The sequence below is a fragment of the Nesoenas mayeri genome (genome assembly GCF_963082525.1).
Source record: "Nesoenas mayeri genome assembly, chromosome: 1".
NCBI classification, from domain to species: Eukaryota; Metazoa; Chordata; class Aves; order Columbiformes; family Columbidae; genus Nesoenas; species Nesoenas mayeri.
Genome location: NC_137541.1, coordinates 118,487,541 through 118,510,546, shown reverse-complemented (window position 1 = coordinate 118,510,546; position 23,006 = coordinate 118,487,541). Strand labels below are relative to the sequence as shown.

Here is a 23,006-nt window from a genome sequence, read left to right as displayed (position 1 = left end):
GACATTAATGAGACTATTACTTGGTCAGATTTTGGACTGTCATTGGCATTTCCCTTGCCCATCCCCAGTCCAGCAATGCAACAATTAATGTTGCATGCAATCCCAAAGTCTGTCAGGCTGCCTGCTCACTTTTCACTTGTCCTGTGTCCAGAAAACAGTTCTTCATGTCCTGCCTCAGAGTTCCTTCGTCAAGTCTCCTGCAGCTCCAGGACCTTTTTGTCCACCAACACAAGAAGAAGCAGAGAGGAAACATCTTCCATGTTCACTAGAGAGGAGGGAAGAGGACATGGTGGAAGATGCAGGACTGTTAGGATCCATGAAGCTTGCTCTCATCTTTCTCTTGGACATGAGCATTATTAGTTCTCAAGGGAAATGGGTGGGTAGAAGAAGGAGAAGCAGTCACTCCCCTCCCCGCCCCCATCTCTTCCCACAGCCCTCAGGCCCAGGAAGCAAGATGGCACACAGGCTGCAGGGCAGCAGCTCCCTCCCTCCCTCTGCCTGGCCGGAATCCCAGACAGCTCCAAGAAGAAAGCAAGAAGGATCTGAAACACATCCAATATTCAGCTGCATAGGTAGCAAGACCTGAAATCAAGCCAAGTGCTGGCAAACGCACAGCAGGCCTAAGCCTGCTAGACTAAAGGCTTTTCTGTGAAAACAAAGAGGCACGGAGACCAGCCTGATCGCTGTCTGCTGCCTGTCTCCCCATGTTGTCTCGGGGCTTTCTGAAACCAGAGCAGAAATGGTGTTTTTTTTTTTTCCTCCCAATCTAACTAAATGTGCAGTTTTGGAAACTGAAAGCTGGAAGCAGCCTACAGCACATGGATGTCACAGTGCTCTGCGTATGTCAAAAACGCATGGGTTTGACCCAAAGGAATAACTGAATCATAGTAATTTTATCTTCCTGGAGGGAACAGCTTGCAGAGCTCTCAATATTTTTAAGGTACTTGGATCAAAGGGGCAACCACGCTCACATGAGCTGCTACAGGGCTCCAGCTCCCCCGAGAAGCTGCTGCCCCCAGCCTTGCTCGCATTCCACCACTTCACGAGAAATTACCACCTTTCTGCTCTGATGATGTACGAATGCATACAACTTGCCTTTGGTTCTGTCAAACCAATCTAGTTAGAACGCAAACAACCACAACAGAAATTATGAAAAAGTACTGAACCTTATGGTTATCAAAGAACTGCTAAGAACCAGAGATTTGTGTCTTAACAGTTACAGATAAGCACACTCACCCCCCTCCCACTTTGTGCATGTTGGAGTGAAGCCACTGGCTACCAGAGCTGCCTGTTGGCAGCAGATCTGGTTTCAAACCCATTCAACCCCATCCCACAAATCAAATTTACAATTGCAACTTCAGAACAATTAAATTAACACCTTTTCGGGCAGTAAGCTCCAGCAGGAAAACAGGCACCTTCTAAAGCAGTTCTGACGCTGCTGCTGAGGTACTATGGGACTGCAGTATAGGACAGCAGTGTCCTTTCATTAGTGGTTCTTTTTGCTGAAGGTTACGGTTTCATAAGAAATAAAACATGATATGCATAAACAGGGGGTTGGATGTTTATGACTGATGAGCACATTGCTGACAAAGAAGGTTTGTCCACATAGTTCAGGAGACATGCTTCATTTTCTGTAGGTGTGGATTTAACAAAACCAATACTGCGATAAAAGTAACATTGGCTAAACAGATTAATTCAGAAATACTTGTGCATTGTTTTAGAATGCATCAGCTATCAATTCAACATGAAGATACCTTGATTTGTTCTACATTTGGCTGTAATTTCAACTTTTTTCAAAACTGAAATTCATGCACTCTAAGGTAAAATTGCACTCTGCAGTAATACAGCTTGGCTTCATCCTTGCAATAAATGGCAGATACAGCTGCAAACATGCTCTCCTATGATGGCCTTCCCAACTAGGCATCACTTCCCTAGCAGCTGAAATGACTGCACACCAAGTCGGTTCCATTTTTTAGCCTCGACTTTTCCTGAACAGGACTGTTTTTGGGGGGCACTCATCAGTGCAGCAGCAGCAGCAGTTCCAAACATCTGGAGAAGACATCAGTTAACATCCCCATCCTTGCCCCAACTGCTATGAAAGCAGTTTCTAACGTATTAAAGACAGTAGATGCAGTTTAAGGTGCTGTTGTACAACAGTGACAATAAACATAGCCGTTAACACCCAAAGTTTTGCAGCTTGAGCAATGTAACACTAGGAAAAATCATCTGTAACAAGCCATGACCCCTTTCAAGTACTCATTTCTTCAAGTGAACATGCTCCTTCTGTCAAAAATGAGCCACCTTGTTCTCTACAGACCACCAGAACAGAAACTTGCAGGATCTTTCAACCAGAACCCTTACCAATTTTAAAAAAACACAAGCAAAACCCAACTCCTAACCCCAAGTTGCATTCTTTTGATACTTCATCAAATAAATATGGAGAGTTTTGGTTTTTTAAGTTGAAGACATGCTCCACCAGCTATAAAAAAAAAAAAAAAACAGAAAGCAAAAAACCATCACTCAATAACTCACAAGCTAAGAATTTGAAACTTGTAGTCTATAAGCTCATTAGTAGTTTAAAGAGTAGCATCCCATCTAAAGGAAAGGGATAATTTTTGTCAGATTCTTATAAAAAAAAGGCTTTATTTTGAACAAGTTTTCTCCATTTGGTTTTACACTCTCAACATACATATTCATGGACAAGCAGCATTTTCACAGAGTAAGAGCCAAATACAAAGAGGAAGCCACTTGGGATTAACAGTTTCAACCTAATTGATTCAGACTTCAGAAAATACTGTATGCTGTCACTTATTTGAGGTAAAGGAACTCCATAAATTAAGATCCACTGTTTAACAGAAGAGTCAACAATGAACTATTTGTGAGAAGTAGGTGCCTTTGGGAAGGAGGGAAAACCCCCCAAATTTACTCTAAAACACTGTGAGCAACAATAGAAGGGGGAGGGAGGATTTCCACTTGATTTGTATTGGTAAACCAATACAGTTTGGACTAATGTGTTTAACCAAATTTATGCATATTCAATTTCCAAGTTCAATTGATTTTACTGGTAGTATAGCCTTAAAAGATGACCCTAACTGAAGATACATCATGAGCTTAGTTTACATGCTGAATGCTATCACAAGGTAATAATTTCAGGATCAGGTAACGACCAGTGCACAAGTTTTTTTTCTCTTCGGGTATCCAGTAAAATCCAATGCTTCCAATGCCCATTATGACATATTCCAGTTGCACTGTTAATTTTTGGGTGGCTGTGCAATCAGGCCATAAAAATGATGCATTTTGTGGAATTCAAGAGTGCTTTAAGAAAAATTGTATTGAGGGGAGAGGGAGAATTCAACCTTCTGCTATCTGTTCATGCAAAAGTATACCTTCAATTTAACAAGGTTTAGATAAACAGTTGAAAGCCATTACATTGACCCATTTATACTAGTTTAAAACTAACTTGTTTATAAAGCAGATCAGCTTGTGTCATTAACCTGTGTAGAAACAATCTTAAACCTTTTAAAATAGTATCCACATTATACTAGACACTGTTTTAAAAGAGAAAGACTATCCTCACCTTTTAGAGCTCAAGATTTAAATTAGCTCACTAATAATCCTAAATATCTCTGAGGAGGAAATGGAACTGGATTCATATCCTGTAACTACAAGAATCAATGTTAAATTCCTAGTGCCTAGCAGAAATACCACAGGCTTCAGTTCCACCATTTATTGCCAGGCACTGCTCAGTTTCTTCCAGTGAATTAAAGCGTAATTTATGTACTTGCAACAAAACAAACAATGAAGCCATCTTCACATAGTGATACACTTCTTTAAAAAAGTTACTGGCAAAATAAATTCTACAATCCAGTTGGCCAAACCATCCAGTGCAAACAAAAATTGAAATTGAATTGATGGAAGAATTTAGTTGTAGGAGGCAAAGCAGAATTATTTAGAAAAGCTCATATTTCAATATTATTTTGTTTGCCAGCTCCAAGTTCCAGTGAGCAAAATGGTTTTATACTTATGTTGGAGGCAGGTAGAAGCTGCTTTGTTAATCTGGCTATGTAATGCTTCCATACCCTTTCTATTGCTGGGAAAGCTATATTGTATTACATAGCTTCATGTCCATAAAGTCATATCTTGCAGAAATATTATCAGTGATGAAAATTTCTTACTATCTTATACATCAAATAAAAGCAAACATGAATTAAATTAAATTGCAAGTCAGCCACTGTACAAATGGTCTCTCGAGATGTTCCAGCAACATTTTAATTAGACTTTTAAATCCTTAAGAGTTGCACAACCTCTGATACATGGCTATTGTGAAATTAAAACGTGGACAGAAAGATGGCTTATTTGTGAATAAACTGTCATCTATCCATTAGCTTTTATCTCACTTCAGACTATCCAGAAGCACATAAAGGTAGAAAAAAAAAAAATTCCACTAGCATCCAATTAGTTTCCTATGACATTGAATGCTAACAAAATGTTTTTCATTAAATGACAGCTAAGAGAACAGAGTAAGAAAAAAAATAAACAGTCTATTAAGAAATTTGATCCTTGTATTTAGGACCTTGCATTTCCTTCAATAAATCCCATGTATCACATTGCATGGAGCATGAGTTTTTAAAAAAACCCTTACCTGCCTATTGTGAATCATTGCAATTTTTGGTTGTGTGGTTTTTTTTTTTTTTCCAAACTGCACTAGACAACTTTATTTCCAGCCAAAGACAAGGAATTTAGTCAAGAATCCAAAAAAGATTGAACTATGAATTCTGGCACAGCCAGGAGTAGCAACTCAACTACTCCAGAGTGCTTAGGAAATAGGCTTTAGATTTTACACCAAGAAATTTGATTTATTGTAAATGCCACAGTCACATTGATAGACAGAGCACAGACTTCTGGTAACAAACAAACATACATTTTCGTAACTAAGCATTTCTACTTGGTAAATAAATGCATTTCGTACAGCCTTCCTTTTAAATGTGCCTAAACTAACCTAAATAAGCAGACAGCATAGCAGAAAAGGGAAACTTATGTAACTGTTTCTTAAGCAGTATAATATTTTTACTATGTATATAATATTTTATATTATATACACACACATTTTCATCAACAGTTCAAATTATACCCAAATAATAATAATTAAAAAAAGAAAAAAAACCAAACCCAAACAAAACCAAAACTGGCGCTCCTCCAATACATTTACCACCTTTCCCTCAGGCATAGTTAATCCAGGTATTTGTCAAGATAGAGGAATGACAGTTAAAAAGACTCCCCCCACAAGAAACAAGTTACACAAAGAATACTGTATCACTACAAATTTTTTATTCAGAAGCCCATCTTTAAAAAAAATCTCATTATGAACTTGTTTGGTCAAACTACAACACTTTCTAGCAGACATACAGTAAAAATGGCATGGCTCAGAATCGACCAGATCTTTCACGATCTCTTGACCGCCTTCTATCACGTTCACGTCCTCCTCCTCCTCCTCCACCACCTCCACGACCACGATCTCTGGATCTAGACCGACGTTCACGGGACCTCGATCTGGATCTATGCCTTCAAAGAAAGTTTGAATATTTTACTGTGTCATCACATTCAGCAACTTACTTGCAGTACCACACAGTGGAACACTTAAGGATGTAAGTAATGAGGGAAGACAACATGGCATTAGAAGGATTTGTAAACTGGCCCTCAGGCTGCAAAATCATGCATTTACAAACCAAACAAACTTAACACTGAGGAGTCAACACATACTGTTAAAAGACTCAACTGTTCACTGCCAGTCATCCATCATAATGGGTGTACAAAACTTTAACGAAAGGCATGTAGAGGAACCAAATGCACTGTTGCACAGCTGTTAATTAAAGAAGCAAGAGAAAGGGATACCGGCTTTTGCAGTTATGAATAGCTCTTAACAAGGCACTGTAAAAGCCTACAGCTCTTTTAAGTTAAATCAACTGCATTAATTACCAATTACAGCTCAGTTCTCTTTTTTTTAATTCCAGCCCCCTCTCTCTCATTAACCTGTGACAGCTTTAGCTACACAATGAATTTAAATAGGGCCACCAAGAAAAAAAAAAATGTATGGAGAATTCAGCTATTTTGTTTGTTTTACCACAGACTGAAATTGGGCTATCAGTAAAACAATCATATTGCAAAGCCAAACACTCAAGCCCAATCTTTCTTGCAATACAAGGTGATACCTTTTAATTAGCCTTACTAAGTCAGAGATTCAGATTCACAGAAGTGACCAAAAGACTAATACAAGAGCACACTTAATGTTTTCCATAAATCATTCAAGCATCTTAAAAGTTCACATTTACATTTAAATTCATATTAATTGGAATATTTTTGAAAATTATTTAGGCACAAATACATGTGTCTAAACAACATAATCTACATTTTCCAAAGTTAAATTCATTCTCACAAATTCTAAGACATTGCCTATTAAAGACATTTATAGGAAAAAACATGTTCATAATCCCAGGCTCCTTCTGTGATTAAAAGAAACCTACAAAACTGTGCTCTACATAAAAGGAAGCCAAACAATTTTACATGCCTATCCCAAATAACAAGGTCCTAAAAGCGAGTAGATTGAATACAGCTCTAAGTGAGCCATCCACAAGACAGGTATGATAGTAACAGCAGAGGTATACGCCTTTCTACAAGGTATCTTAATAAATAAATAAATATTATTATTAAAATGTGTTTATCGCCATTTTTTGCCATTAATCAAAATCAGTATTCCTTTGCCCTACTGAGAATTCCTTTCATGAAGGATAAATCACACTGTGAGGTCAGCATTAACAAAAAGTGAGCTCAATGCAGTGACTTTGTTACTAACAGTAAGGAATGCATACAGGCTAGAAAAGATAGCCATTCACTATGAAAAATAAATAAGGTGGGGTCCTGAATATAATCTACAGATATGCTCGATTGTGCATGATGCTGAAAGTGGCCAATCTGATCCTGCCAAAATGCCTACTAGCCAAGTAGCTTGCTTCTAACAGAGCCCAGAAGCAAATACCTTTAGACAAGAATAAAATAAAGAGGCATAAAGCAATACTTCTCCCAAATAATGTCCACCTGTAACACTTTTGTGGTTCGGAGATGTGAATCACAGGTAGGTCCTATGTACTTAGTAACTCAGTGAATATCCTTCTCCTTGAACCCTGCCTTCTCTTAATGCCACATCAACCTTCAGCATCCACAGCACCACATTCTTTTTTAAACAAAGACCTATGCCTTTGTTCTACACGGGCTACTTGCTAGCTTTACTCGATGCCTTTCACTGGCATGTGTTAGAACTGCGTTAGGAAAACAAACAAACAAAGGACAGAAGTTTAAAGATTTGCCTTCAGAATGTTCAGCATCTGATCCTTAATTTTCCTGTTTTCATGTTGTTTAAAAGCAAACTTACTTTTTACGTCGCCGCCCATACAACTCGCGTCTTAACTCTCGAGAAATTGGCTTCAAATGCATAAAGTTGCAGAAACCTCCTCGTGTACACTCTCTGAAATGGAGTTAAAGAGACATAGTTAAAATTCCCAGCTCTACACAGTATCTGATTGCCTTAAGCCCTATCTAGCCATCTAAAAGCTAATTACTCCTAACACTAAAACCAGTAAATCACAAATACAGTTTACTGGCACCGACTCATTTCTAGCTCAAAGTCCTAAGAAGATGGCAAAATTCAGGAGACTGGCTTCAGGTGCTCCATATTAACATTACCTGAAGTGTTTTTCTTCCTACACTAAGCTACACATAAAAGCCACACCCATGCAACCACCTTGTGTGTGCAAGCGTTTCAAAGATACTGTCATAGGCAAACAGGAAGTCAGTCGCTTTTTACCCCATTTCATATTGACGGCAACAGGCCTCTCTGAAGTCAGTCACAGGGGAGAGCTCAGCATGAATGGGCTGTCCATTAAACCAGCGGTTGTTCAGGTCAATCACAGCCTTTTCCGCATCTTCTTCACGGCGAAACTAAAAGCAAAGTTAACATTTTTCTCATGTTATAGAGAAGCAACGGAAGTAGATCAAACATTCCTATCAAATCAGTTATGCAATATCTGAGGCTTAAGACTAGTAACCAAACTAGAAGCTAGTTCAGAGTTCCTGGGACAGTCCATCAAATCAAGGGTAAAGATGCTAGCTTTTCATCAATCAGGACTCAAAGCTGATCACGACACTGACATTTTCTCTTAATTATCTTCTATTTGGTCTTTCAAGTTTAGAAGCTTTACAAAAATCTGATCCTGTTTTAAAATTAACATAAAACTTCAATTCCTTTTCACAGCTAACCACTTGCAAACTTTTAAAACTAACTTTTACTTCTGATAATGACCTACACAGCTGAGAAATTTAGGCTTGAAAATATTTTCCAGTTAAGGGAAGGTGCAGCAAAAATATTAAAAAAACCACTCTCAGACACTCCCAACACTGTGTATACACAATAAAATTTCTGCAGGTGATAATTTTGTACTGATTATTCAAGAGATACCAATGATTTTTAAGAGCTAAACATAAGTGCTTCAGTCTGCACCTTAGACCACCCAGCTACTGCCAAATGTAACTTGGTTACAAGATGTTTTGTTTAATTGGGAAGTTAGAAAATAAATGCATCTGTTGAAAGTAAACACACCTGTTGCGAATAACCTCTGCTCATAATGAAGTGCTTAAAAGGCAGTGTGATGGGAAGACAGACCCCAAATTATTCCTGGCAAACTAAACAGTCCAGCAGTGGTGACTGTGTTTGTAACAAAGTAAAAAAAAAAAGCGTTAATCTTTATGAAAACAGCACAGATTTTGACTATCAAGAAAGCGTCTCATCATCTCTTAAAATTTCTTTCAGATTCCATTCACATTTTCACTCTTTCTACTTTATATTGTAAAACTGGAGAGAAGCTTATATCCTGAGGAGCTACTCTCACAAAATCTACATGCATACAGTAACTTTTAAAATTATAGATCAATAAATATCACCCTATCGATTATGTAAACATGTATCTCTTTATCCTACCTTTACATATACATTTCCAACTAGATGATCTCCAAGGTTATCACAAACGTTCATCTCCTCAACTTCACCGTATTTTTCTTCCATTTCTGTGAAGACCTCCTAAGCACAAAGCAAACAATTAAAAGTTTGCAGCACATCAGTTGTAGAGTACAGAAGCATTGCATTTAGCTATTAATGTGTATAAAAGAAGTCCTTTCCTAAAAAAGGCGAACCAAAATAACTTTTTTTTTACATTTCAGATTTTAAAATTAGTACTTTCTTGGCCTGTACTGTATCCACCTGTAAGTACAACACTGACAGGATACAATAAAAAGCTATAAAAACAGTAGGCATACAGTATTTACACAATACATAAGATGCACTGAAAACACAATATAAACCTTGATGCTATAGCTTTACCTAATTTGCTTCTATGCAAATAATTAAGTATATTTTAAATTTATAGGAAAGAACGGGATTATGAGATAAAAATGCGAAATCCCTTAAGTTGCTGATTCTTGTACTTCCTGGCGAATTTGACACAAACACCTGAGGAAACAAACACTTCTGTCTGAATCCATCTAATTGTGCCATACACTGAGTCTATCTAGCCCATTTGTGTTCACAAATCCATGAACACTTTAATGCATTCTCACATCTCTTACATACCTCAAAGAATTCATCGTAATGTTCCTGCATCTCAACATCGCTCACAGCACCTGTAAAAATCAAGAGTCATACTGATTAGAGCCTATACACAAAGAGGGAAAGATTTTGATCACACTACAGAACAATCTAGAAAGGTCATCTGGAGCATAAAAGACACCATATAGCATGGAGCTAACTAACAGGAATATTAAAAATAAGTACGTGTGAAGAGCTTTGAGTTCTCAAGATAATATGTCAAAACATTACATTGACATGATCAAATCAAACAAGTTTAAATCAGAAACAAACTTGTATGCCACAAATTTAAAGGAAGGGGAAAGGAATTACTTTGAAATACCACTAAAATTTAATGTACAGTCCTCCTCTCTATCTACCAACAACTTTAACTAAACAGAAGGCAAGTGCTTTGTCACATTTCCATATTTTAAAGCACGATTAACAATTTAGTGTTCCTCTTCCTAAAGGCAGAAATTCATTTTAACATGTCTGCCTCTCCAGCATATTCACTAGAATCTGATTTCACAAAATACGACACAGCCCAGAATTTTTTTTTAATTTGATAAGAAGTTCTTAAAATTACATACTTTTCTCAGTGCCCTCAAAGAAGGGTACCAAAATGCCTTGTGATAGAGAGCAATTTTCTAATTTAATTGTGAATATCACTACTTTTTTCTCCTGTAGTCCTGCAGAACACCTTTTAGTGCAGGACAAGCCAGTCATATATTCAGATTAGATTTTCATGATCCAAGCTGGACTTCACAAATGAACATTGCTTGCCTGCTGCTATAAAAAACAACATAAGTTTGGCTGATTTTTCAAAGTATTAAGAATATAAAAATGAATTTTGTTTATTTCTTCCAGTCTACAGAATTTTAAACTACATTAAGCTGTATCCATTAAAGCCTCAAGTATTAGCTTTTCAGCAGTTAAATGGTTTACTATGACTAAGTGGAACAGTCTTAAAATGAACCCTGCATTTTATGCTAGAAAAATATTCTAGCCTTTAAATTGTAAGCATTACTGTTTTAGTTCACAGAATGTGGAAGACAAGAAACTGAGCCAACAAAGCTGAGTTTATTCACTTTGCGCTGCTATGAAAAAAAGAGATGTTCTGGGCTCACTTTTGTCTTATCTTACCATTTGGACGAACTTTACGTTTTTCTTCAAAGGCTCTAATACTAACCAGCCACACTTTCTGGACTCTAATTACTTCTACCCAGCTCATCTCCTGAAGAAGGCTAGGGGGTGAGTGTTATATATAGTTTAAGCTAACGATGTTTCTGCATTTGAAACATGTTTGCTCTTAAGAACTTCCTTCTTCCCCACTGCTTCTCCATGGTTATACAGCAAATTAAGGAAATATCAAACATTAAACCAGTATTTCTAGACAGCTTAATACTTAACTATATTCTCAAGGTTCTGCCAACACCACTGATAACAGCTTACTTATAGCTAAAGATATATTTTTTTAAAAGATATCGGACAGAGGCCTCATGAGCCATGTTGGGAATAACTACTTTTTAGCAGATGGACAATTGCTAAAAACTTGTAAGTAGATTCCATTGTCAAATTAGGAGATCATAAGCAAAAGTTAGTTAATGGCTACTTCAATATCCTTCTAAAGAGGGAAGCATTCATGTGCAACAAGCTTTACAAACATTCATATTCCAGGGCCACTGGTATCTGAACCTTGAGAAGCCCAATTACTAATTAAAATACTCAGGAAAACTATTGTTTCAAAATCTAGGGTTAATTCTCTACGACGGCAATAGAAAGGAAGACAGTTAAGCAACAACAACAGAAGCATTAAATAGCTACCCAAGTTATCCATTTAAAATACATGCAGAACGTAAGTAGGGACAAATACCAAAAAAAACAGGGAGCCAGGAGTTTCAGCAAACCTACTAGTCACAGAGCTCCAGCTCTACCACAGAAGGTACAGTTGGGCTCTGGTAAGTATCTACCCACTTGCCAAGACCAACTGGATACCAGCACTGAGAATGCTAGAGAATCCATTCAAGACTCTTGCAGCTGCACAATCTAAACAGCTCCACAGACCAAAATGCTGTAACTCTGTGCAAATTAGTTACCAGCGCATAGAGAATTTAGGGACAGAGTGGAAATACCCAACTGCACATTTTTTGGTTTACCAGAACATCATTAACTACTAAACATCTGCAACAAGAAAGCCTGCAAACCAACAGAACTGTTTAAGTGTCTAGACAAACTTACATAGGTCATTACTTATCTAGCTTGGTTGTATAACACACACAAAAAAATCAAGTTACTTAATTTGGCCAAAATTACTTTTAAAAGCAGAAGAGACAGTGTTGACTTTTGTGTTAGTGGTTCATTTCATAAAGCACATCTAATCAAATGCTGGTAACTAATCTGAACTAGTCTATAATCCAACAGTCAAAAAAAGGAATAGCCAAACAAAGCTTTATTACCACACAGTCAATATTCACTTCAACAAGAAACATTAGTTAGAAAATAACACCAATCCTTTTTGGTCCTATTTTTTTTTTTTTTAATCTTATTCTAGTATGGATAATTCAATCACAATCATGTATCAGTAATCGCAGATCAACAATCCTGGTCATTTAACTTCTGCCAGTCTCACAGTAGGTATGTTTTCTTATGCCCGTTTCTACTTAATGAGGAGTCATTATTCATGACCATACCCAAATGCCTTCCCCTCCTCAAAAGTACTTTTACAGATGTCTTTTCCCATGTAAATATACAACTTGGTTTTGGAATTTCAATTTTAAAAGCTTGGAAGGAATTTTAAGCATGCACCTATCCCAAAAAGGACAGCTGCCACAAGGGAAACATTTCTCAGTCAAAGCGTATTCTTCCAAAGTAGACTCTAAATGGAAGCTGCATTAACCTAGGGCAAATTTCTGCATGCAGTCTTAACAGTTTCAAATTGAAGTTCTCTTAACATTTACAGAGCAGGAAATTTGTTCTGGATGAAGCCAACGTGTCAACATCCTGCTCTTTTAGACAGTGGAACCTAGTGGATAGCATAAAAAGATATAGAAAAGCATTTCTAGGATGCAGGCAACTGGCAGGGAAAAAGCTGGAGGGAAGAAAGCAGTGTAACCAAGCCTGCTTCACAGGGCAAGTAAGATTTCAACCCTTTTTGATTTAATACATGGTATTCAGATTCCCCTCTTATTTTTGGGAGTAGGAAAGGTCAATGGGACAACATAAATGTTTTTTAGGGGTCTTTTTTGGTGTGGGTTTTTTTTTTTTGGACACATTTAACGAAACGTGGTCAGTTTGATCTGTTAAACTAAAATGGTAGACCAGCTTAAGTCGACACTGAGCTCTGACAATCAAGCCCAGGGAACCAGTGAAGGAACTTGTATGAACTTACAGCGCAAACCGTCAGCAGACTGGGAAGAGTTTTGAGGGTTACGGTAAATGTTCAAGAGGGCAATGGTCTGAAATACAAAACGCAACAACTTTATATTATGGAAAATAATTTTAACAAGAAACCGGTTTCCTTTAGGGTCGCTTTTGCCGAGTCTGTGCTGAAAAAGAGGCGGTTATTCTCTACCAAGGAGAACTTTCACTTAGCTGGTGACCTTTCTGAATCAACCTAACACTGTAAAGTAACAGAGATCTCATGATACTGCATTATTGTATTTTATTTTGTTCACTAATATTACTATAGAGGGGCTTTGCATGATTTCAGGCAGATAAATAATAGATGGTGGCCAAACACAGTATTCAAAGTACTAGCATAATAATTTGTTTGAATTCGATTTTACTGATTTTTTTTTTTAGTAGCAAAACCCCAGGAAAGGAAGTAATACAATAATTACAGCATAACATGAAATCTCCATTTTCCTAAAAAAGTTAAGATGAAAGAAAATCCACAGTTTTGGGAAACTTACCGTACATCACATATATACCTATTATTTTTGTTTGTTTTTGTTAAATCAAGAATTTGAGAAATGTCTGCAGGTTAACCCTTTAAAAAGAATGCAGTGTTACTAAGCGCTCAAGTTGCACTTTGCAGTACAAAAGAGATCTGCATCAAGTCCAATTTATGCAGTCAACTCCGCATTCTGAATTGCACACATTTGACAAGTTCTTGATCTATGCGCAAGAAGAGTTCCATCACTTGTCCTGTTTGCAACAGCTTTATGTCAGCAGCTCAGAAGCCAACATTATTTTCTCATAATTAGGAGTGGGCTCTTTAACACCATTGTTTAAAAAAATTTCTCCAACTGTGGGACTTACAGTGTGAGCCGTCAGCCGTCTGTGCACTGTTTTGGGGGTTACGATAGATGTTTTGAATCAAGATGGTCTGCGGGGAAAAAAAATAAAAAGGGGAATTCTACTGGCTGCTGTGCATATAATAGACAATTGCAAAGAGACAACTTGTTTGCAAACAGCTAAAAGTAATATTTTATTCTTAAGACTTCCTTTTGTATTTGCAGAATATCTTCCAAAATTGCATCCAGACCATCATATTATGAAAACAGTTTTAATTAACCACCAAGAAAGAGCTGCATTTGTCTCAACAGCTATCCTCAATATGGGAAGAGTGAGGCACTGTACCCTAAAACACCCTACCACATGACATTATGGAAATGCCTAGCTTTTGAGACCAGATTCATTATTGTATGTCTAGGGGAAAAAAAAAAAATAGTGTTATGTGCACAGCATATGATACAAAATGCCAGAGTCTAAAATGTTACACCAGACAGTAAGGTTTTTAGGCAAGAGCTGCATCTCATTTTGTGCATCAGGAATTTCTTGGTGGAATTTCTGTTTCAATAATATAATAGCAACATAGGTTCACATGTTTCCGATCCTTCAAATAAGGACAATATCCTTTTAGCCCTTCTGCTTTTTACTTGAAGAATTAGCCCAGGCAGACTTGAAACCTTACATTTGTACCGTTCTTCTTAAAATCAAGTTGTCTGAAAAAACAAACCATGTTTAAGTTAGTAAACTAATATTACAAAAAAAAATCCAAACGTCCATATCACTGTAAGCAGCTCAAAAATTGAAATTTGATTACTTACAATACAAGCTCAATGTTAGTTAATATGAATTGCAATCCCCAAATAATTTTAGCTTACACATTATTATTAGTCACAGAAATCAGAGCTTAAAGAAGTCATAGACCAGCAATGCCATACATAAATATGCTGCCCACTTAACACATTAAAAAAAAAAAAATATCTGTAACATGACATTTAAAAAAAAAAAAAAATCACACACTTGTTTTTTAATGGGTGTGGTCATACCAACCAAAGCTTTGTGTATCCGTGGCCCAGGTTTAAAATAACTATGTTTTATCCTACAATTGGAGAGAGCCAGAAACATGCATACAGTTACAGTGTTTCTGCTGATTGCTGGTAATTTGATCACCGTGAATTGCATGACCTTTCCTAACACAGCTATTCTATGACGAAGCTGCACCAGCAACACGAGAGAAAAATATTGTGCTGGTAACTTCCCATTAGTAAGATACCCATTCTTCTATTTTCTACCACAGCTGATTATCAATCTGCATACAAATAAAGGTTTCTAGTGAACTCTACACATCTGCCAGGTACATTTGAGATGTTACAATACAGAACATCTGTCAGGTGATGCTTTAGTGGTCCCAGATGTCACTGGATGAACCTGCCCCACCCTGCTGACCTACCTCAGCTGGTATTGCTAACTGCAGTTTCTAATGTAAAGCTAAAACTGTACTGACAGAGGAAACTGTTGTTGCACATAAAGTGTTGTTTGTTTGTTTGTTTTTTTTTAAATGTAGTTTGGGGTTTTGTTGCTTGATTCACATTTTTAATGACAACTACGGTTGAAGTTGTCTAATTTAGAAAAATTTCGTAGCAGCCAATGACCTAAATTCATGTCTCCAAACAACCAATCACATCTCCGCATGCTCTCCATGTAGGTCAGCAACATGGAATCATTTTGAAAATAGGCAATATTCTTTTTGAGATACAATATGTACATTAAAAAATTATTAAATTCTCAGATGTGGAAAACTTTTTTTGTAGATGGAAGTACCAGCAGTGGTTCCTATCAATCAGGAACCCAGTCAGTGCCTCCTAGAACTGCCCCTTGCCTAACCACAAAGCTTAACTTCATGAGCACCATCACTCTGAACTCCAGTCATACGGACAGTATTTGCCTCCCTAATTCTCTCCAAACCAACATTAGTCCACCATTCTCATCAATCCTGGTCCACATCAGCTAAAATGAACTTGCAGAGGACTCCACTGCTATGTGAAATTTACCTTTGTAAGTAGAACTGCTGATAATGCAACAGCTTTCATAGGCACTGCTTGTCATATACAATACTCCCCAAGAATCTATTTATCTGTATACCTTGACAATCAGCAGTGATAGAAAGAGGCAAAGCATACAGTTGTCCAGGAATGTAATTTCTGAAAACTATAGAGCTCATAATAACAAAAACCCTATCACCCACTTGCCTTTTTTTTTTTTTGCCAGACATGCAGCTACACATCATGTCTTTAACAATATTCACATAGCCAAAGATTAAATTATCTGTGAAGTCAACTGACATATACACCCTCAGCAACCAGGCAAGTTGTTTTCGAGAAACAACTATTTCAAATTCAAAGGAGTATGTAAGTTACATTTGAAAGTTAAGAGCCTGGGTCAAAGAGCAAATCTAACTACAGATGAGTTGTTCTTACTTATTAACTAGTCTTCTTCCATTAAATGCATAAAAGACAAGTTCATGCCTCTTAAATAGGCAGAACATGCTGTCATCGTTTGTGATTAAAAAAAATCTGGGATGGTTTAAGTGCCTAAACACCACTGAGAAGGCACACTCACCTGAAAGTTAGCACTGGTTGGTCTCTACTACAGGCAAGCTTACAACAGCATCGCTTCCTGCAGCCATTAAGGGTGACAGGAGATAATTAGAAATGCTGGGAGAAGTAAATGGAATACCCCCAAAAAAGCAAAAACCCATATAAACTGGGGCCAAAAGTGAACTACTTAATCTGGAGCTCTGTAACTACTCACTTGTATCTGAGAATCTACGCTTTAAAGAAGCAAGAATATACTGCCACAAGAAGAGAAAACAAAAGGATAACAAACCTGGCTAAATGTCGGTTTGTTGTGCAACCGAGAACATCTGTCTCCATGACGACAAGCTCCAATTTTGAAATAAAATGAACAGTTGACTCTGTGAGTGAAAAAAACCACAAAGTATTTTCAATATTAGAACAGAAAAACATTAACATGCAATTCCTATAAAACATATGCCCTTAACTACCTTTATATTGATGTAAAGAAGTACTATAGAAAAACTAAACAAAACCAGTATAGGCAAGCATTACAGCAAACCTGTTCATGTTCATTCCTCTTTACTCTTAATTTACAGCAAGTCATCTAACCAATTTCACCCACTGCTCAAACCCAAAAGTGCATTTGTGACACCACAATGGACAGAAGCAATCACCCCTGTTTTACCCTTCCAGTTCTCTATTCTTGTCTTTCTATCAGTTTCACTGGGTGATGGGATGTGAAATAATGTAAAAAACAGTCTGAAAAGTTGCACTATGGGCTACATGGTTGTGTCTTAGTTCATGGAACTCCTAGTCTGGGCAACATAACCTGCTTTAAAGCTGATTCAGCTGCACCTACCTAATGTGTTGTAAAACACCTCTTTTAAAGTTTTAGTCAAAGGTAACTCAGAGTGCTGCCAACATAGTATTTAAAGGAATTCAGATAAGAGAAAAATCATGTTACAGAGAGAATACACATAAGCAAAATAAAATCATTTAATAAGTCATCTCCATGAATGTAGCTAATAACTCTAAAAGGAAGCTTTTTAAAAATTTTAAACCACAAGCTTTTCTCAATTAACCATCACCTAATGTCAAGTTCAAAACTATGCTGGTCTAAGAATCCCACTAGAACTCTCATGTTTAAGCATAATCCACATGGAATGATAACAGAACACCATACAGAGTTTAGTTACCTTCACTGCGAAAACTGAATGCAAAATTCTGAAGGGCAAGAAAACTATTATGGGCTATGTATGTATAAATGAAATTTAAGAATTCTCCTGGAAGATTATTATTACCATGCTCATAGTTATCACCAATTCTTTCCACAATCCTGTGTAACCAACATCAAATCATGGAAAGGGAAAATAAAGTATTAAAGCATATCTGATTTTTAGCAAAACATTTTACTGTAAAATGTCACCACGCTTACTCTTCATTTTTACATTTCTGAAAATACATACTTAGCATTACAATATACTTACTGTCTTTTCTGAACTCTACCCTGAAACAAAAAAATGATCTAACTATAAAATTACCAATAGTGCCTCCAACTTCAACACTTTCTGGAGAGTTCTGCTTGCTTTTTGATTAGAAAATAAGGAATTTCATGGCTGCTGTATCAGCATACACTCATACTGTTAAACTTTAATGCACTGTATCAGGAAGGAGGCCACAGTAACAGAGCTCAAGAGAAGCTGCAGATACTGCTTTTTCTGATAGATGAGCGAATTGAAACTGGCATGTTGCACTACAAAGTAGAAGGCAAATAGAAGCCTCACGGCCAGAGGCTGACAAGAGTAATTTAGTCCAGTAGCACATCGATGCCCCCTTTCATTTTTACAAGTGGAAAAACACGTTGGTTTGGTCAGGCTGACGGTGACCAAATTTTCGTTAGGAGGGTTTTGCAAGTACGCTTCCAACAACCAGAGAACCTAGAGACGTTCCCGACGCGTGGAAGGCTGCAGGCAGAAGCCTGAGGATCAGGATGCAGCAGTCGGGGAAATCCTCCGCACCCTGGGGAGGGGGGAGAAATAACCAGTCGCTGTCCTTGCAGCAGAGCGGAAGCTCTCGGGCTGCTGCGAGGCGCAGAGACGCGAACAAAAGGGGAAGAGGCGGCCCATTTCCGGCAGGAGGCGGCGGGAAGCTCGGCACCCAGCGGCCCCGACCGCTCCCGCCCGCCGCCAGAGGAGCGCAGCCGTCGGGGGGGAGGGCGGGGAGGAAGGGGTGGGGGGGTGCGGCAGCGCGCCACGAGGCGCGGGCACACCCGCATGGCGGCCGCAGGAAGGGGAGAGGGAGAGCGGGAGGAGGAGGAGGAGGAGGAGGGACTCCCCGAGGGGAACAGACCCAGCCCGGCCCGGGAGGGGAGAAAGAAGCGCAAGGGGCGGGGCCAGCGGCGCGGACACGCGCAGGCCCCACGCGGCGAGGGGGTGGGGGGGTGGGGCGCGCGCGCGCGCGCGCCCTCTCCCTCCACCCCTCCCCGTCCTTGGCGGCGCGCGCACGCGCTCTCCGGCCGAGGGGGGAGGGGAGGAGGGGCCGCCGCGCCGCGCGCCTGAGGGACGGGGTGGGGGGAAGGGAGGGAGCGCGCCCGCCTCGCTTCCTCTTCTCTCCGCGGCCGCGCGCCGCCACGTTCCCCCGCGCGGCCGTGGCTGGGGAGGGGGAGGGGGGAAGAACGCCCGAGCGCGCGCCCCAGTCCCGGGGGTTCCGTTGGCCCCCGAGGCGGGAGTGGAAGAAAGGGGCCGGGACCCCCGCGGGAGACGGGGCTGGGGGGGGGGGGGGGGGGTTATCGCCACGACCCGTACAGGCCGCCCGGGCGGGCGCTGCGCGTAACCGTGCCCCGCGCGCCCCGCCACCAGCCGCCGGCCTCCCTCGAGCTCCCCGCGAAGCGCCTAAGCCGCGGGAGAGGCGCGGAGCGGCGCGGGAAGGAGGGATGGGCCACTCACTTGTCCTTCTCTGTTCCGAAGATGGAGGCCAGATACTCCGCCATCTCCCACCGCCCGCCCGCCGGACAGCCCGGCGCCCACCGTGCACGTCACTGCCGCCGCGCCGGAAACACTTCTACGGAGCCCCGCGCGGGGAGGGGAGGGGCGGGGAGGGCGCGGCTCCTTGCGCATGCGCGCGGGGCCGCCAGCCCCCTCATTGGGTGCGTGGTGGGGACCGGTTCTCCCTGCAGCGCCGAGGGCAGGGCGCGCGGGGCCCGCGGGCGGCACCCGCGGCTGCGCATGCGCTGGATGGGGCAGGGGGCAGCGGGGCGTTCTGGCCGCATCCCCGGGACGGTGCCTGGCGGCTCCCGCTAAGTCTATGGCTCTGCCATCGCCAGAGCAGAGGGGAGAGCTGAGCTCTTCGCCGCAGGAGTCCGGGAGGTGGTGCCTCGGGGAGGGGCCCGCCGTGGGGTGAGCGGCCAGTGGTGGAACGGGAAGCGTCCCGTGGGCAGCTGGGGCGTCTCTTGTGGCCTGAAAGATCCGAGTGTGTCTTGCCCGGAGTGTTTGCATCAGTCTTAAAGCACCTTATGCGATCACGGTGATTCAGCTGGGGGAACTACTGAAGCGTGGTGTGCCTCCATGTCCAGATTTCCTGATTACAGCCCCGTCCCGTTCTGCAGCGTAGTGTGTGGCTAAAACTTCCAAAGCAGCCTGAGTTTTGCCAGGAGGAAGCTCTGAGCTGAAAAAAGACAGCTTAGCCAGTGCTTCAAGGAAACTGAGGAGCCTCTGACAGATACTGAAGCATGTGGCTAAAGGGCCTGACAACTGAGAATCACAGAATGTTGGGGATTGGAAGTGACCTCAAAAGATCATCCAGTCCAATCCCCCTGCCAGAGCAGGAACACCTAGATGAGGTTACACAGGAAGGTGTCCAGGCGGGTTTTGAATGTCTCCAGAGAAGGAGACTCCACAACCCTCCTGGGCAGCCTGTTCCAGTGTTCTGTCACACTTGCCGTTAAGAAGTTTCTTCTCATATTTAAGTGGAATCTCCTGTGTTTGCGTTTATACCCATTGCCCCTTGTCTTATCATTGGTTGTCACCGAGAAGAGCCTGGCTGCATTCTCATGACACTCACCCTTTACATATTTATAAACATTAATGAGGTCACCCCTCAGTCTCCTCTTCTCCAAGCTAAAGAGACCCAGCTCCCTCAGCCTTTCCTCATAAGGGAGATGCTCCACTCCCTTAATCATCTTCGTTGCCCTGTGCTGGACCCTCTCCAGCAGTTTCCTGTCCTTCTTAAACTGAGGGGCCCAGAACTGGACACAATATTCCAGATGTGGTCTCACCAGGGCAGAGTGGAGGGGAAGGAGAACCTCTCTGGACCTACTAATCACCCCTCTTCTAATACACCCCAGGATGCCATTGGCCTTCCTGGCCACAAGGGCACAGTGCTGGCTCATGGTCATCCTGCTGTCCACCAGGACCCTCAGGTCCTGCCCCAGGAAGAAAGCAGACATGAAAGAAGGGCTTGCTGGAGCACAGCATCAGAAGTTTATATGACTGTAGAGAAGATAAGGATACTGCTTAGATGCTAGAGGGTGTTCCTGCAATTAGTCATCTGTACAAAGGACACTGACAAGAAACCCAAGTTAGACCTTTTTAGCATGTTTTCAAGTGCTGGAATAAAGTAGTGGCTCAAAGGCAGGAAAGTGCAGGTTCTGAAGGAGTTTAAATAAAAGTCGGATGAGCTGCAAATAAAAATATGCATTTCATTTAAAAGCAGAATGGAGGGCAGGACCAAATTCTTTCTGGTTGTTCTGGGAAGTTTCAAGGAATTATGGGCCAATAGGTGCAAATTTGAACCAAGTGAATTGATATTTTTGAAATGGAATAGTAATGTGCGTGGAAGACTGTGATGCTGTACAACCTGATCAGCATTTGCAACAGAAGTGATGTTGCAGTCTGAAAATCATTGCAAGAAAGTGAACTTACTCATTTTGTTGATGCAGAAAACAAAAGACTGAGCACTTGCTGTGTTGCAAGTAAAATTAGTCCCTTAGATAATTTTGAAGTCCCTGAAACATTTACAAATACGCTTTATTTCACATAATGTTCACAGCCCCAGTTGTGGTCCATAGAGCTATTTGCAAGCACAAATGCTTGCTGTGTTGTGCCAGACACAATATGATTGAAACTTAACAGCAAGTCCAGTTCTGAGGAAGTAAGCTGAATGTTGGTTTGAGCTGATTCAAAGATGCCATGACCCGTCACAGGACAAGGACAGTCCTCTTGGCACTGCTGTATGTCCTGTCATGTTCTTTCTGTGTGTGCTCTTTTGGGAGGTAAAGTTCACCTGCTCTCCGCTGCTCCTTACTGAGATGACAGAAGGTTTCTGCTACAACTTCTGCCACATCCAGACAGATTTACTCCCCTTTGCTCCTTCTGCACTCCCCTACTTCCCTTCAAATTCACAATTGTGATCCAGATGTTGGAAGCAGAAATCCCTGTCAAAGTCTGAGAAGATATCGTTACCAGACAACAACAGGTGCTGCTGCTTGGCCTTGCCTTGCAGTGTGTGTGTCAGAGGACACACTTTCTTTGCCTCAGTTGCTCACTATTGTTCTGGGCTTGCCACTGCAGTTTAAACTCACTAAACCAGCAGAAGCCAAACCCTGCAAATAAAAGAGTGATTTCCTGAACTGAACTGGCTCACTGAGCACTTCAATGGGTGGCTGAGCTAGCATGAGGGCAGATCAGGACTGCTGTAGCTGTAGCTTGGAGCAAGGGTGATGAAGGAGTGAGACAGCCCCTTTCAATAGCAGTATGCTGCTAGATCAGCTTTGTCGCTTGGTGGGAACCTGCTGAGTCTTGGCCTAGCCCAAGTTGTCAAGGGAACTACAGGGTGTTTCAAAAAGATGGACCCAATTTGAAACCACTGCCTCTTTGAAATTGTACAACTGCAGCAGCCTGCAATGAGCTCTGACAAAGCAGAAGTTCCTGGTGATTTTCATTCATCACTGGGAGCAGCCTGTAATGTGCATCCACAGAGCATATGCTTTACATACTAAGCAGAACAAAATTGCATTGATTTTTGGTTTAATGTTTCTCTTAAAGCCTTCAGCTAAAATATGTTGAAATATGTTTTTCCTGAGGAATTAAAATCTGTTTTTGTTGGATTCTCAGCCCTTATCTTGTAATGACCCCATTCACTCTAGATTTCCCTTTCCTCTAGCTCTCATGGTGTACTGCTGAGACTAAGAAACATTTTCTACAGTGCAGCTTTCACTTAGACACTCTGTAAGTCGTTGTTGTGCAGAAGTTTGCTCCATGTTTCACAAACAAGTAGCTTGACCTGGAGATGCTATTGGAGAACAAAGCAAAACAGCTGCTTCCATGTTGGAAATATGCCTTTGTACATGACAAGCATAAATCTTATGGTGCCTCTAGCAAAAGTAGGTGCCTAAAGTAACTCATTAGTAGTACAAACTGAAAGAGAAAATTGCACAGAGTTCTGCTTTGTGGCTTGTTGAATTGGTACAGCACTGGTAATGGTTGCCAGGGTAGAGTGCACTTGATGAATATATCTTCTCAGTTTTGTGGGAC

The 23,006-nt window shown here is 40.7% G+C and overlaps 1 protein-coding gene across 6 annotated transcripts; it reads right to left on the bottom strand.

The window, feature by feature from the left end:
* Window positions 1-2,292: 2,292 nt before the first annotated feature.
* U2AF1 (U2 small nuclear RNA auxiliary factor 1) lies at window positions 2,293-19,558 on the bottom strand. 6 transcript variants are annotated; one of them, XM_080356375.1, is made up of 10 exons: window positions 19,422-19,540; window positions 18,018-18,495; window positions 16,787-16,874; window positions 14,586-14,616; window positions 13,931-13,997; window positions 9,677-9,726; window positions 9,029-9,127; window positions 7,859-7,992; window positions 7,427-7,519; window positions 2,294-5,562 (listed from the first exon to the last, which is right to left on the bottom strand). In XM_080356375.1, exons 3-10 carry the CDS (start codon window positions 16,831-16,833, stop codon window positions 5,424-5,426), a joined length of 660 nt encoding a protein of 219 aa, XP_080212501.1. In that variant the 5' UTR covers window positions 16,834-16,874; window positions 18,018-18,495; window positions 19,422-19,540; the 3' UTR covers window positions 2,294-5,423. The 6 variants fall into 6 exon arrangements, with proteins under 6 accessions (XP_080212500.1, XP_080212504.1, XP_080212501.1 ...); XM_080356374.1 differs by lacking the exons at window positions 14,586-14,616; window positions 18,018-18,495 and having other exon boundaries at window positions 2,293-5,562; window positions 19,422-19,558; XM_080356373.1 differs by lacking the exons at window positions 13,931-13,997; window positions 14,586-14,616; window positions 18,018-18,495 and adding an exon at window positions 13,059-13,125 and having other exon boundaries at window positions 19,422-19,558.
* Window positions 19,559-23,006: the final 3,448 nt, after the last annotated feature.